Consider the following 14,641-nt stretch of genomic DNA (forward strand, 5'->3'; position numbering starts at 1 on the left):
ACCAATAGATCTGCCTGGAGATTAGACTTACGGTGCGTTCTGAATGAAATCACACTGATTGAAGATCCAGTTTCCTTACCGAAAGTGATGAAAATTAAGCTCATCAGGTTTGTCTGCTATTTTTTTCGGAACTTGTTTTTAAGACAGAAGAGGTTAATTTTGCACCAGTAGGGGACAGACATGCACGGGTTGAAGAAAAAAAAAACACCTTGATCTATACTGACGTATTCAGCTGAAAGTAACGAAAGACAGAAAATAATCGAATAGAAGTTCTATCCACATGGTACTTCAGAAGTACTTCGTAAGAACGTTCCGCAGTGTGGTATGTTATTTGACAGTCCACTTTGTTCTTAGGCATACTTCCAGTCAAATCTGACAAGAAAAGAGACGGCTCTTTTAGTGATTAATTTGATAAATGACATATCTCTTTTCATTTGTTGACGGCATCCTTTGTATCACAATTTAGCCTGAAAGAGACATGTTTCTAGTGTTTCATTTGGTAATTGAATCAATGATTTCTGCTCCGCTTGTTGGCGTTATCTTGTGAAGTTATCATATATATATATATATATATTTAGTGACCTATCTTATAAATGAGACACACGAAGCGTTTCGACATAACCTACACGTTTTGGGCAAAGCTTTCCGAGATATCTGCTTTCACTGGAAAGGCGTTACTAATGAGCCCAATTAGCCTAGATGTAGAGTTGTTTCATCGCAATTTTTAGACAAAGTAGAGAAGCTCTTCGCCCTAAGACACCTCATTTATTCCCTGCATGAAGAGCAGGGATCAGTATGCACTGGTAGGTCCGTAAGGATCGTCCGCGGTCTATCACGTACCCATGTTTGTTTTTAATTTCTACCGGTGCGTATTATTGGTTGAGAACGATTAAGACACTATTTCTAATTCAGGTAGGTGATTGGGCGCTCAATAAAAATCCGTTGAAATTATTTTTCAAACTTTTGAACGCTCAACGGTCTCCTCAACGGTTTTAACGGTTACTGACCATAAATACTTGTGTATTTGTTAGAATAGCTTCTATTGCGTATGGCCTTTTCGGCCACACTAGTGTCTTGATTTTATGAATGACATCAGCGCGCGCATTTCTTTTGGCCTGTTCTCCAAAAAAAGGCACCTACTCCGAGGCTCCACGCAAATCAGGTTCGATCCGGAACTTTCCGACTCATATTGCCGCAAAAGGCTTGCATGTGCCGGTTTGTATAAAACTCATTATGCATAAAACGTGCTAATTTAGCCTCCATAGCAGGCACTCTGAGGCCTTTTTTTGCTCATGATACACTTTTGCTGGTCATTTCTTTTTGTACTGGGTCGCTGATTGCTGGATTCTTCTTCTGGAGAATTAATGCGATAGCAACCCCCTTATCACATTAATTCTCCACGAGAGATCCAGGACTCTTCTTCTGGAGAATTAATGTGATAGCAACCCCCTTATCACATTAATTCTCCAAAGAGATGAGACATTAAAACCTAAATCCTTTATCACAACTTTTTCAGCTATCACGACATTTATTTTAAGTACTTTTCAGTACTAAATTTTTTTTCTATTTGCTTTTGGACAGACGAGGACGATGTGGCACTGCACTCAAGTTTTTGTAACTTATATTAACAATGCCACATACACGGTACAGACAGAAGGAAAGTCGTGTAAAGTGCCTTTCCCAAGGGCACAACGTCGGGGACACGGTGGGAATCGAACTCAGGACCCATAGATTCCGAGCCGAAAGCTCTACCAGTTACGCCACGCCCGACGCCACGTACTACATTAATGTGATAAATAATCAGGTCTCTTGGGGCAACGGTGCGGCACTGCGGGGTTCCTTCACTGCGGCACTGTTGTGTCATTTTCATATTCACATTTTTTAATAATTTAGATATTGCGCAATACGTAAAAGTATTACTTAGAAGACAACAAAATACACAAAACGTAAGGAAATTCGTTCTTTATCTCTGAAATTCGTTGAGAAATCTTTTGAACCTCGCAGTGCCGCACCGGTGCCCCAAGTACAGTGAGACGGCACCTTTACAAAGGCATCAGGAGGTGACAGGGTGTCCAGGGAGACTGTTTGATCCATACTTATGTGGGTAATGCCACCGCTTTCATCATGTACGAAAGGAAGTTGCAAGCATATGCGCATAAAGCATGGACACTGCCACTCTGGACCACCGGATGTACCTGTGTAATGAAACAGAGCATTACTAAAGATTAAACTAGAAATGAAGTAACAATCTAGATCCGGCCATAATGGAAGGCTTGCCTAACGAAAAGTACAACAGTAACTGCCTCTGTTAGCTTCACAGTATGTGTCAACCATCGCGTGGATTATATTTCTGGCTTTGCCGTTTAACTTACTCTAGATATTTCTCTCGAAATCTATCAGTACCGCGATCCAGATAAAGTGTTATTCACTGATTTGCGAAGTGTTAATGTTGTGGTACACACACATGCACAGACACACACACGCTAAACTCCTTATGCCACCGGTAAGTCTGCCTGGAGATTAATGTCACAGTAGAAATTAACATTAAGGATAATACCGGATTGTCCCAAAACGGTCTAAGTCCAGAGGATCAGGTCTAGGTCCTAAACCTGTACCTAATTGTTTGTGAAAACTTTTGAATGTGATGTTCAATACAAAGGTATATTTCGCTACAAAGAAACCTGTTTGGTGGAGTATCCTATATTCATGTAAACAACACTAACTGTCTCTATTAGCTTGGACCAAGTTTGGCTGTGTAAACTTGGTAAAAATTACTACCAATTCTTTTCTACTTCGCTCGTGTTATTTTCTTGGACCGTTACGCCAAAACACGCGAACGGCTGCCGCCGTAGTGCCGGCATAATCCGTTTATTTTCTAAGCGGTCCCAAATATAAATCCGGTCCACTAATTTTTTTCTGATCCGATTTTTTCCGGACCGGTCCAAAAAAAAAAAAAACGGGTTTGTACCCACCCCTAGTGCCAGGACAGATCCCGATTCCTATCTACCCTAGGTCAATCTGCGGTGGTCCAAACGAATAAGGTTAATGACCCTGACTAGACTGCTGTCACCATGGTTACAATGTAGCAAGTATCAACCACTGAACACCACTGGTCACCATATACATAAAATATGATGTAATTCACGCAAAATTACATGTAATGGTAAATGCGGTCTTATCTATGCTTGAATTTATTGCGATAATAGTTGTGAAATCATTCAATCTATTTGTCAATACATTTTGGTCTAATCTGAATTTCTCCTAGTAGAATCGAAGATTGTTTTGGTAAAATTCCCATTTGTCCTAGGGTGGATTTCCAATCTGATCTTGGAGTATCGTGGATTTTCCTAGGACACTCTCTACTACGGCAGATACATAGCACTATAAGATGTAATACACAAGGGTATAGACAACTGTCTACAGAACACCATGAAGTTTTTTTATGAAATGAGAAACTAGTTCAGAGAGAATTCTGGACATGACTTGACGGAAGTGTGTCCCCCTTAACGTTATGACCGCAAAAGAACTTTACACACTGGGGTATATACAACTACCGAGGGAGCACTACAAGCACTAATTAATGGGGCCAGAAACCAGTTCAGAGAACAATACCTGCTGGGTGAACATATCCCTTAGCGTCTAGATCATACGAAGGGGGTCATACACAAGGATCCCCAACGGTCTGTTACACAATGTATGTCCGGTACCATGATTCAGGGGTCAACTTTAATTTCCTTTGGGGGCGACCCAGAAAACAAATACTTTCTTTTGAGACAAAACCTTGCCATTTGATAAAAGTCGGTGTTTGTAAAATGACCAGATGTGTCTGTATCTATAGATCCTGTACAACTTTCCTTCGGTGTATAGGTGGTGTCTCACTGCACTTGGGGCACCTGTGGGGTTCGTTCACTGCGACACTGTTGTGTTATTTTTGCTGATTTATTACAATTTAGATATTGCGTGATACGTAAAAGTATGACTTAGAAGACAACAAAACACACACAACCTAAGAAAACCCGTTCTTTATCTCTGAAATCATGAGCAATTTTGGAACCCCACAGTGCCGCACCGGTGCCCCAAGTGCAGTGAGATACAGCCTTGACCCACCCACGTATTATTCCTTTCTCCGTGACTTGACTATACTTGATCACCAGTGAATAAGAAATGACTAAAATCCTGTGCGGAAACTCTAGAAACGGTTCCTTGAAACACTTTTTGGGCATTTTGTTTCTTTTACTCTCAAATTGTTGATTCCACATACTTTTAATTGGTGCCATTTGATGTTAACTCGGTATTGTAATATTCCCAGCTGTCTAGAAAAAGTAATGGCTCCCAAACTAGAATTAAGCTGTGCAATGAAACGAACGGTAAGTACTATTACTACCACACCTACTGGTGACTAATGAGAAATGAAACGCGGAGCAAAATGAGCACATTGCACCTTTCTTCCTGTCACATCAATGGATTATCCCAGTAAATGTGAATGCACATAACCATTAGGCTCATCACGCACGTACGAAAATAAGACTCTGACATGTCCCTTCTATTTGCTTACAGTTGATGAATCCAGCGGGTGCCATTTGCCTAGTCCCCGGGGATTTAGTTATGCCTACGCACGTCTGACGGGCTATTTGGACACATGCAGAGCTGAAGGCGTGAGTTTATCCCTCCAGACATATCGCTGTTTGCATGCACAGTCACTCGCAGGGGAAGCGTAATCAAGAAAAGTCGCTGAAGGAAACCGCCGCCGTAGTACTTAGCCACAGAGATCAATCGAGCGTTTTAGTGAAAGCCACGCAGACAATCGTAGACTCTGCTCCTATAAGAAGAATCTGCTAGAAAGGCAGCATCTTGTCGTGCTTTAAGCAGACTCGTTACGTAGGGCAGAATCTTAAAGACGCTTGCTGTGCTTTGAATAGACTTGTAGGACTCAGAAGAATTTTTAGCTAGCCAGGATAGAAGTCTGCAGCTATGGAGAACGTTACCGTCCCTGAGACCTATCCCACGCCTGTCACTGTCGTGGTGAGTATGGTTGTTGTAGTCATCATTGTCTTCATAGTGGCGGGGAATGTCTTGGTGTTTGTGGCGTGTTTCACAGCCACAAGTCTCCGCACCATACAGAACTGGTTCCTGCTGTCGCTAGCCGCCAGCGATCTTCTGGTGGCCAGTACAATCATGCCGTTTACGCTGGTCAAAGAACTGTTAGGTTACTGGAGTTTCGGAGAGATTTGGTGCGAAGGATGGCTCGCCCTAGACGTGCTTGCGTGCACTGCGTCTATCTGTAATCTGTGTATGATTAGTTTTGATCGCTATTGGTCGGTTGTGGATATCCAGTACGCTAGGACCAGGAGCGCGAAGCGTGTCGGTGGGATGATAGCGGCGGTGTGGATCATCTCGCTAGCCGTAAGCGTCCCTCCCCTCATCGGGTGGCGCGACCCGTCCGAGCACATGGACACCTACCCCGTCTGCAATCTGCGCAAGCTGCCCGAATACGTCCTGTTCTCCGTCTCCGCCTCCTTCTACATCCCGCTAGTTGTCTTAATCGTCGTCTACTCGCGAATCCTCTACCTGACCAGAAAGCAGTTCCGTAAGTCCCTATCCCTTACCTCTACTCCTAGACCCACATCGACTACCTCGAAGATAAACGCCTCCCAAATTACATGCAGGACTTTAGACGATCCACTAAGTCCCTCGCCGATCGTCAGTCATAGAGCAGCGGCAAAGGCACTGAACAACTCGTCCAAAAACAACAACACATTCCCTTTCCCTACCATAAAACTCCAACTGCGCTCATCCGTGGCTAAAAACAACATCTCTGTCGAGGTGGTTACCGGGACTGAGGACCATGGTCGGAATGTCGAGCAAAAAAGTGCCCCAACCAGCCGGGCTACGCTCAGTCCACCGCCACAGTTCGAAGTGAGAGCGGAGAGTAGCGGACCATGCGTGTTCACCGGTGACTTGGCTAAAACCATCACCCCCCTCCCCACCCCGGACACTAGCCCCCGCAGTGCAGCCAGTAATAGGAGCATCTGCCATGCCATCCAACAGAAAACATGTAGCAGGAAGGAGAGACGAGTGACGCGAATCATCGGCATGGTCATGACGGCGTTCGTGGTGTGCTGGTTCCCGTTTTTCGTGTGCTACCCTGTCATGGTGTTGTGTCAAGACTGTGGTTTCCCCGAGTGGGCCTTTGACATTGTGTTCTGGTTAGGGTACTGTAACAGTGGTCTGAATCCTGTCATCTACACAGTCTTTAATGAAGATTTCCGTAAAGCGTTTAAAAAGATACTGTGTAAGTGGAGGGCAGCAAAGCCGTAGGTGTCTTCTTCTATGTAATTCAAATTACAATGTACTAGTTTATGATGCTTGTGATTTCTGGGCCAGATGAAAATATATATTGTTGTTGTTATGATTATAATATCTATTAATATTGTGAACCATACGTTGGAATTTTTTTCTGAATGTAAAGATATATGTAACTATCATATCAGAGAATTATGTTGCAAATTTTATTGTTTTTACCGAAATGTACCCCAATTGGGTACGGAATTGTTCAGGTTCCTTTGGTAGTGTGTGCGGTATGGCCATGGAAAATGTGACTTATATGATACGCTTTCCATAAGTGTCTGTTCCGTTCAAATGAAAGACGTACTGTGAAAAGAAAGCAACGCGTGTTGGGTCGTCCTTGGTTCTGAAACTTTGGCTGTGGTTTACAGAGTGTTAGCAAATGAGACATTACAGATATACGTCCTGGTTACTATGGCTATGTGTACACAACAAATAACAATGTTAACATTTGGTTAGTCGTTCTGACAATTTTCACGGGATGATTACGATTGTCGTTGGGAAGTGGAACCAATCATTATTGCCCCCGAGGAAGAGTCGTTGGCAGGTAGCTGTTAATGGTTGCGTACACAAACAACCTCAGCAAATATAGAGATTTGCCAACCTGATGCAATCATTCAAAAAGATACGCTTTCTGTTCGAGTGTGGATATTGAGTAATTTGAGTACATAGACATGTCGGTGCAGAAAGCTATGTGGCCGCGTGTGTGTGTGTGTTTGAGTGTGTATGCTTGAGTGTGTGTGTGTGTGCGTGTGTGTGCGTGTTTGGGGTATTTGACCAAAATCTTTTTTGAAATGACTAACAGTATTCCATTACTTAAACTATCCTTTTATTCTTAGCATTCCCCTGCGTTAACTAGCCCCCTACTTGAACTAATCTCTTATTTTGGCTCTCAACGCTTGACGAAAAAGTCAAACACTTGTCATAAAATTCTACCCTCAACAGTTAAGTTTGCTCTGATCCAACAGTGCCCAAGTTGAGCTTTCTTGGCACCATTTTTCTTATTTCATTTGAATCTAAGATGACAAATACACACCAGCAAGTAATAATCAGATCTGTCTAAAACAGTTTGATCTGTGGTAATGAGAAATCTTAGTATTTTGTGGTTGTCTGCTGTTTGAAAGCCTGGTTGTGGTTTACAGAGTGCTAGCAAATGAGATATTAGAGATATACGTTCTGGTTACTATAATGGCTATGTGTACACAACCAATAACAATGATCTGCTAACATTTGGTTCTGCCGATTTCCACGGGATGATTATGATTGTCGTTGGGAAGTGGGACCAATTATTATTGCCCCCGAGGAAGAGTCGTTGACAGGTAGCTGTTACTGGTTGCGTATACAAACAACCTCAGCAAAGAGAGGTTAAAGTACTGGTTTGCCAACCTGATGCAATCATTCAAGGAGATACACCTTCTGTTCGAGTGTTGATATTGAGTAATTTGAGTACATAGACATGTCGGTGCAGAAAGCTATGTGGCCGGGTGTTTATTCGGGGTATTTGAACAAAGTCTTTTAAGAATGGCTAACACTATTCTATCACCTAAACTATCCTTTTATTCTAAGCAATTCCCCATTTAAACTAGTCCCCTACTAAACTAATCACATACTTTCAATTGGCTCTCAACGCGTTTGTGTTGAAGAAAAAGTCTAATACATGTCGTAAAATTCTTCTCTGAACAGCTAACAATGTTTGCTACGATCCAACTTAGTCTAAGTTGAGCTATCTTAGTACAATTTTTCTTATTTAATATGAATATAAGATTACTAAATACATACTAACAACCAATAATTAGATCTGTCTAAAACAGTTTGATGTGTAGTTAAGCCAGTGTTTCGTGATTATTGCTCATAAAAAACGATTATTAGTAGTTTGTGGCTGCCTGCTGTGTCTGTTATGACGAGAGAGTACTGTGATGTAAGACACAACCAGAGACCCGCGGATATAGCCTGGCAACATCAAACAAACATTCATTTCCGCAGATGAGGGACGTCGACTGGTACTGATGGCTCACATCCTGCCATCCCTTGATCATTTGATGTGCACCGCCGTCTTATTTGCTTTGATCAGCCAAATTGTGTACATCTGACAGGCAGTAATTTTGCTAATGTGTGCACCAAAGGGAGTCAAATTGTCGACACCAATAGTGAATGGAGGTAAAATGCCAAGGAAGAGAGAACAAGGATATCTATAAGAAATTAAGACAATAAAAAATATCTGAAAAAATAGCAACATCAAATACACCACATTATCATACGTTTAGATTATATGTCCATGAAGAGCTGAATTTTATGAATCTGATACCAACTATATTGGTGGGTTTACACCTCCTAACATTAACAGGAAAACATCGAAAACTGGTGATAATGATATAATAGTCTAGAATTGCCTCGTATGCATGTGTAATTCTTTTGTTTCTTAGTTTGTTAATTCATATGTCGCAACAGTATAACAGCACTCAATCTGTGCGAATTTTTCCTGTCCCAATCACAATATGAACTAGATATTAGAACAGATGGCAACAATGAATAAAGAACTACGAAAAAAGAAAACAGTGAAAAAACTTTATCTTCAACAGATATTCAAAGAAGGGTGCGGTCACATAGGTCGTGCGATAGTCCAAGGATTTTCAAGCAGGCCGTGACAGAACCAACCAGCGACATGGATCCAAAACAGCATTTTGTGTACCAAGACAGCTGGACTTTGCAGGAGATGTAAATTTTTATCCTCCAAAATGCCCAAGGTTAGCGATAAGTAAGACTATCGCACGACCTTTGCAACCATGCACCCATGCAAGTGAAAACTGGAAAAATGAGCAGGTAACATAAGAAAGAAACCACGCAAATAGAATACCAGAAAATAAAATATCTCAACAGTTCATAAGTGTAGATCTCAGGATAGAGCATGGCTGCTGCTCTAGTTCTTCAAGATGGAGTGTAGTTCTCACAATTTGTTCCGGTCTTAAGCTGCGAGACTTTGAGACTTAAGAAAATCCATTATTTGTGGCGCGATGGTTAGTAAACCTCTAATTTTCCTTGACAGGCAATACTTACAAACAACAATTACACACATACACACATACATACATACAGTACATACGATCGTCGCTGTGTGATGAAAAATGCTTCTGCAGAAAGCCGTCAGCTTTCGGAGAGCCCCATTGGCAATTAGGAACCTACGTGTACATACCACCTGATGCTCCTTATGTGGAGTCACATAGGGAGCCATGGGTGCGGGAACGCGTGAAATCCGACCTTATCATGACTTGCCGCTGACTGAACATTGTCTACCGCTCGTCATTACATGTTATTATCAGAACAAGATTAGGGGACCTTCAAAGAGTTTACGTCTTCCGTTGGTTGAAGTTTTACAATGATGGCGGCACTGATCACAAATGAGAGGCAGCATTTTGTGGCATTACTAGGGTGCATGCAGGTGGGGATGAGAAGACGTCAGAGGTCCAAAGGAGCTATCTCCATTCTCGTAAGGTCCTTGCGCATACCAACAACAACTTAGCGTCCGGAGATTTGCACCGCCCACATAATGCTCCAGTTGTTTTGTTTTTTCGTTGACCGGAAAAGTATGATGACATGGAGGGCTGTATGAAAACAACAAGGCATCGGAAGCTGTGGGTCTATCAGACTGTTGCTTTATGAAATCTACTTTTCGAACTCAACACACTGATCAAGAATTAATAAGGAAATTGACCCTGAATATTATGCTTAATACTTGCGGCTTGGTTGGGCCACGTTGCACGAATAGCCCTGAGATTATATGCAGTATCCCTACTTGCTGGTGACGCTGAGGGCTTAGATTGGCTGGGGCTAATGACCTCCTCCCCTAGCTGGCAGCAACTGTAGGGCCGGCCGCTAGGAGCGCGAATTTATTCAGGCTAGGAGCTGTTGTGTTTGGTTGTCATACAGCAGCGCCCCCTATCAGTTTATACGTAATCTGAAAGCCCATTTATGAACCTGCATATCTGTTCCTACATTTTCAGTGTCACAAAGAAGCGAGAAGAGGTCGAATTCACGTAGTAGAATACGATTCTGGTGTTGGTTGACATTGTACATATTTCATGTATCTTTTGTTGCGACTTGTACTCCACCCAGTGGGTAGGCAGTACAATAAAGATATTCATTCATTCAATAAAAAGTTTTTCGGAATTCAGTTTTAAACGCTAGCGCTATTAAAAGCGCCGCCCAAGTAATTTTGGGGTGTATATACCTATGAACATCGCCTGTTTCTACTTAAAAGACACTCAAAGTAAGAGACGCGACACCCTAGACTATTCCTTGGGACTAACGCAATGTTTTGAAATAAAAGTAGTCACAAGAGATGGAAAGCAACGTTTCTACAATACAAAAAATATACAGATTATTTACCAATGTGTTTCTGCCTCCATTGTCCAGAGTGTCTGTTCATGGTCCTCACCGCTTCGGGCGCCGCCATTTTCCTTCTTGGAAGCGAAATGAACCGCTTACAAACGACCTCGACTGTTTCATTCAAAGAAGTGGACAAAAAGGAAAATTTTGAGGAATTGCAGAAAGTCTTTATTAATAGAAATGATTTTTAGCTTTGTAAACTCGCGTAATATCATGAATTATACTTGTAATGAAAATTCCAAGATTTTGATTTATTTAACATGTCGATGCTTTCGTGTAAGGTCATTTTGGGTCAAATCCAAAATGGATGCTCCCGTTGCGTAACTGAGATTGGAGATTTTATCATGTACCTGGTGAAAAGTGTAGTTTGTGAAGACAAACGTCGTTCAACTCGGTTTGCAGTTACAGCTAGCAGAAACGCCAGTCCAGATCCAGGTATTTATTTGTTTGTTTGTTTGTATTTTTGTTTGAATTGTTTACCCAGTAAATGTCCTCATGGCATATAGCACACTAGGTCTCGCACTGAACAGTGCAAGTTGCACATCCGGACAGATTCATATGACTTACGCACACCAGGAAGGACCAATACTTTTTTCAATAAGTGTGCGTGGCGTGGTGGGCTATTCTACGTACTGGATATAATGCAAGCAATGTTTACTGTTTGAAGATAAATGAATTGTGCATTAGGGGTGTTTGCAGTGTTTTAAGGCCTTTTCACCACAGTTGAATAGTCGTGCGCGTAGCTGGTCGCGGTATTTCCAGTGTCTAAAGCGGATCAAAATAAGCCCTTTCACAGAGATCAGGGCGCATGTGTGGCGACAGAAATAAGTCAAACGTAATGGCCCCGAAAGGAAAACAGCCCTTGTCTCGACTATTGTTTCGATTTGCATAACAATTTGAACGTTCAATGTATTGGACGTACATAATGCGTTGTATTTACATATCAAACAAAATGTGCGTTACTTTTATCACTTGAATTTCATAGTAATACCCGTGGTGAGAAGGCAGAAAGCAATTTGAGTGCTAAAAATTACTTCCTTACTTTTCTACAAGGCTCGAAAGCGAATGGAAGTTCGCCAGGGGTAACCGCTAAGCGAACCCTTCGGTAACCGCAAATCGACCCCATATGATGGATCTTTCAGAATCTTCAACAAAATGTGCGTTACTTTTATTACTTGAATTTCAAAGTAATATCCGTAGTGAGAAGGCAGAAAGCAATTCGAGTACTAAAATTACTTCCTTACTTTTCTACAAGGCTCGAAAGCGAATGAAGGTTGGCCTGGGGTAACCGCTAAGCGAACCCTTCGGTAACCGCAAATCGACCCCATATGATGGATCTTTCAGAATCTTCAACAAAATGTGCGTTACTTTTATCACTTGAATTTCATAGTAATACCCGTGGTGAGAAGGCAGAAAGCAATTTGAGTACTAAAAATTACTTCCTTACCTTTTTTACAAGGCTTCAAAGCGAATGAAGGTTGGCCTGGTGTAACCGCTAAGCGAACCCTTCGGTAACCGCAAATCGACCCCATATGATGGATCTTTCAGAATCTTCAACAAAATGTGCGTTACTTTTATCACTTGAATTTCATAGTAATACCCGTGGTGAGAAGGCAGAAAGCAATTTGAGTACTAAAAATTACTTCCTTTTCTCACTATGCTCTTGCTATTGACGAATGCGCGGCTGAATCAACTGCCGAACTCGAGGCCAACTCAGCCTTCTTGTGTTTTCAGAACCTAGTATTTATCCGCGACCCCTGTCTCTAAAAAGGTTAAAATGGTGCACCGCAGTACTTTCAAAGGCCCTAGTTTTTCTACCGTGCACGAAAGCGAGGTGGAAACTGTGGTGAATGTTAGAGGAATACATCGGTTTTGATGCTGTATAAGTTGGTTTACGTTGCTTCTTCGGTCGGCTGGAATTTGCGCCTTGATACTGTGACCGGCACTTCCTGTTCGTCGCTTGCAGTTCCATGACCCCCGCTGGGGTCAAATCAAAGTGGATTTTGTAGAAAAACAAGCAGGCAAATGCATTCTCATTTTCAGATATTTTGTAGATTGAACCCTGGACGTCAACATACTAAATTCTTGTGAATTGTTTAGCACCCTATTATAGGTATTAAGTTGTCGAACGATCTTTTCTTGGGGTCCTTAACTATGTAATTCCCCAAAGGCAAAAAACTGTGTTCTGAGACCTTATGAGACCTTAAACCACAGCGTGAATTCCCTAGGGATGGGCAACATTGAATTCGACTGATATGTTAGGAATCGACGTCGGCTGACTTGAGCCGTCACATTTTTGTTACCACCATACCCGCCGTTACCATGGCAACGGCCGCCAAGTCCGCTCCCTATGTTTAAGTATAGGACTTAGTGTGGTCCAAACCCGCTCACGCCCGCCCCCTTTTCCGCCCGAAAAAGACTTAAACCCCCAACCCCTACCCCATTCACTCATTTTGTAGAATATGATCCGACAAGCTCCTTGTAGATGAAAAGGTCAAGCAGAATATTACATTTGTTGAGATAATGAGACCAATTAGCGGCCCTCAGATAGTTATTGTACGGCGGCAACACCTGTGCTCGGCACCGAAGAGCAAAGTTGGCCATATCTCAAGAACCATTTGGATTTCTGTTTTAAAACTTGGTACGGTTTATATCTTGCTTTATTTTAATGTATGAGTGATAAGACATCCAAGGTCAAGTTGGCTAAACGACGTGGCTACAGAGAGAAGCGCCACCTACCTATTACATCTTGTACTTCATGTATGTCTTTTGACTATCGACAAAACATACATTTGACGAAACCCGCACACACGAGAAGAACCTTACGTAAGAAGAGTGTGGAAAAGTTTTGAAAAAATGAATTTATGGCCTGTCTTTACTCTTACGAGCTACGTACAGGCCATGTAGAAAAATCAGAATTACTGTAATATGATAATATGGTTATCCTTCTTCATCTTCAGTGACAAATGTATACTAGTATGCATAGGTTCAACTTCTTCTCGTTCCTTAACACAGATGCATAGTACATGTACGGAATAGATTCAAGACTCCATTCTAATTGGTTGACTCTAATGAGCACTAGACAATATCTTCCCTGCTAGTTTCGTAATCTCTGAATATTTATAGCCTACGGTTTTGTTTTCTTAGATTGTCAATGAATCTGTATCGGGAAGGCATTACCTGGCATTAACCAGCCGACGCCGTTCTGGCTTCCCTGGCCCGTATCTAAGGCAAACATCTATGGAATCCTAACTCAGCAATCCCTCAACATGTCCTACGGAACACTGTAGATACAGCGTTAGCATGTAGAGTAGGACGCTGTGATCTGAATCGAGCTATACTGATACATAGGGAAAGACTTAATCTTCTAATAATCAAATGTCATTGTCTGTATGAAATGCAACGTCAATCGTAACCTTACGTGATTGACGCGGACGTGACATTTTGATATGATATATTGGGGAGATGTTTTGATATCATATAAACCGTTGTAGGCGGTGAAGGGTTGACAGGTGATAGATATCACTTACATACTGAGGCACCTTATTTACGATGGTTTTCATTTCAAATGCCTCTACTGTAAATGGGACAATGTTAGCAGGGATAAATATCGCAGTAGGGAACAAAAACAGTGTTCTCAGTGGTCTAAGTTCGCGGTTGAAACAAAGTGCAGACGAGCGAAAATTCTGGCGGTGGTTTTAAGTTCACGATGATCTCATCATAAAATCGCCGTGAACATTTAAAATCCATGGTGCGTACGAGAGAATGATATACAGTTATTTGACAAGACATTGTTTTCTGGTCAAATAGGGATGAGTGATTTTACTATCACGTTATATTTGACGACATCATCTTTCGGTCGTTTAAAAACGTTTTCGACCTTCCTGTAAATCGTACAAAAGAAGCTGCAAAA

At 41.9% G+C, this 14,641-nt stretch overlaps 1 protein-coding gene across 1 annotated transcript; it reads left to right on the plus strand.

Moving 5' to 3' along the window:
- The first annotated feature begins 4,431 nt into the window (after positions 1-4,431).
- LOC118426822 (probable G-protein coupled receptor No18) lies at positions 4,432-6,664 on the plus strand. Its single transcript, XM_035836357.1, has one exon. The coding sequence runs from the start codon at positions 4,972-4,974 to the stop codon at positions 6,316-6,318; it is 1,347 nt and encodes a 448-aa protein (XP_035692250.1). The 5' UTR covers positions 4,432-4,971; the 3' UTR covers positions 6,319-6,664.
- The last annotated feature ends 7,977 nt before the right edge of the window (positions 6,665-14,641 follow it).

Source organism: Branchiostoma floridae, chromosome 12, assembly GCF_000003815.2.
Source record: "Branchiostoma floridae strain S238N-H82 chromosome 12, Bfl_VNyyK, whole genome shotgun sequence".
Lineage (NCBI taxonomy): Eukaryota > Metazoa > Chordata > Leptocardii > Amphioxiformes > Branchiostomatidae > Branchiostoma > Branchiostoma floridae.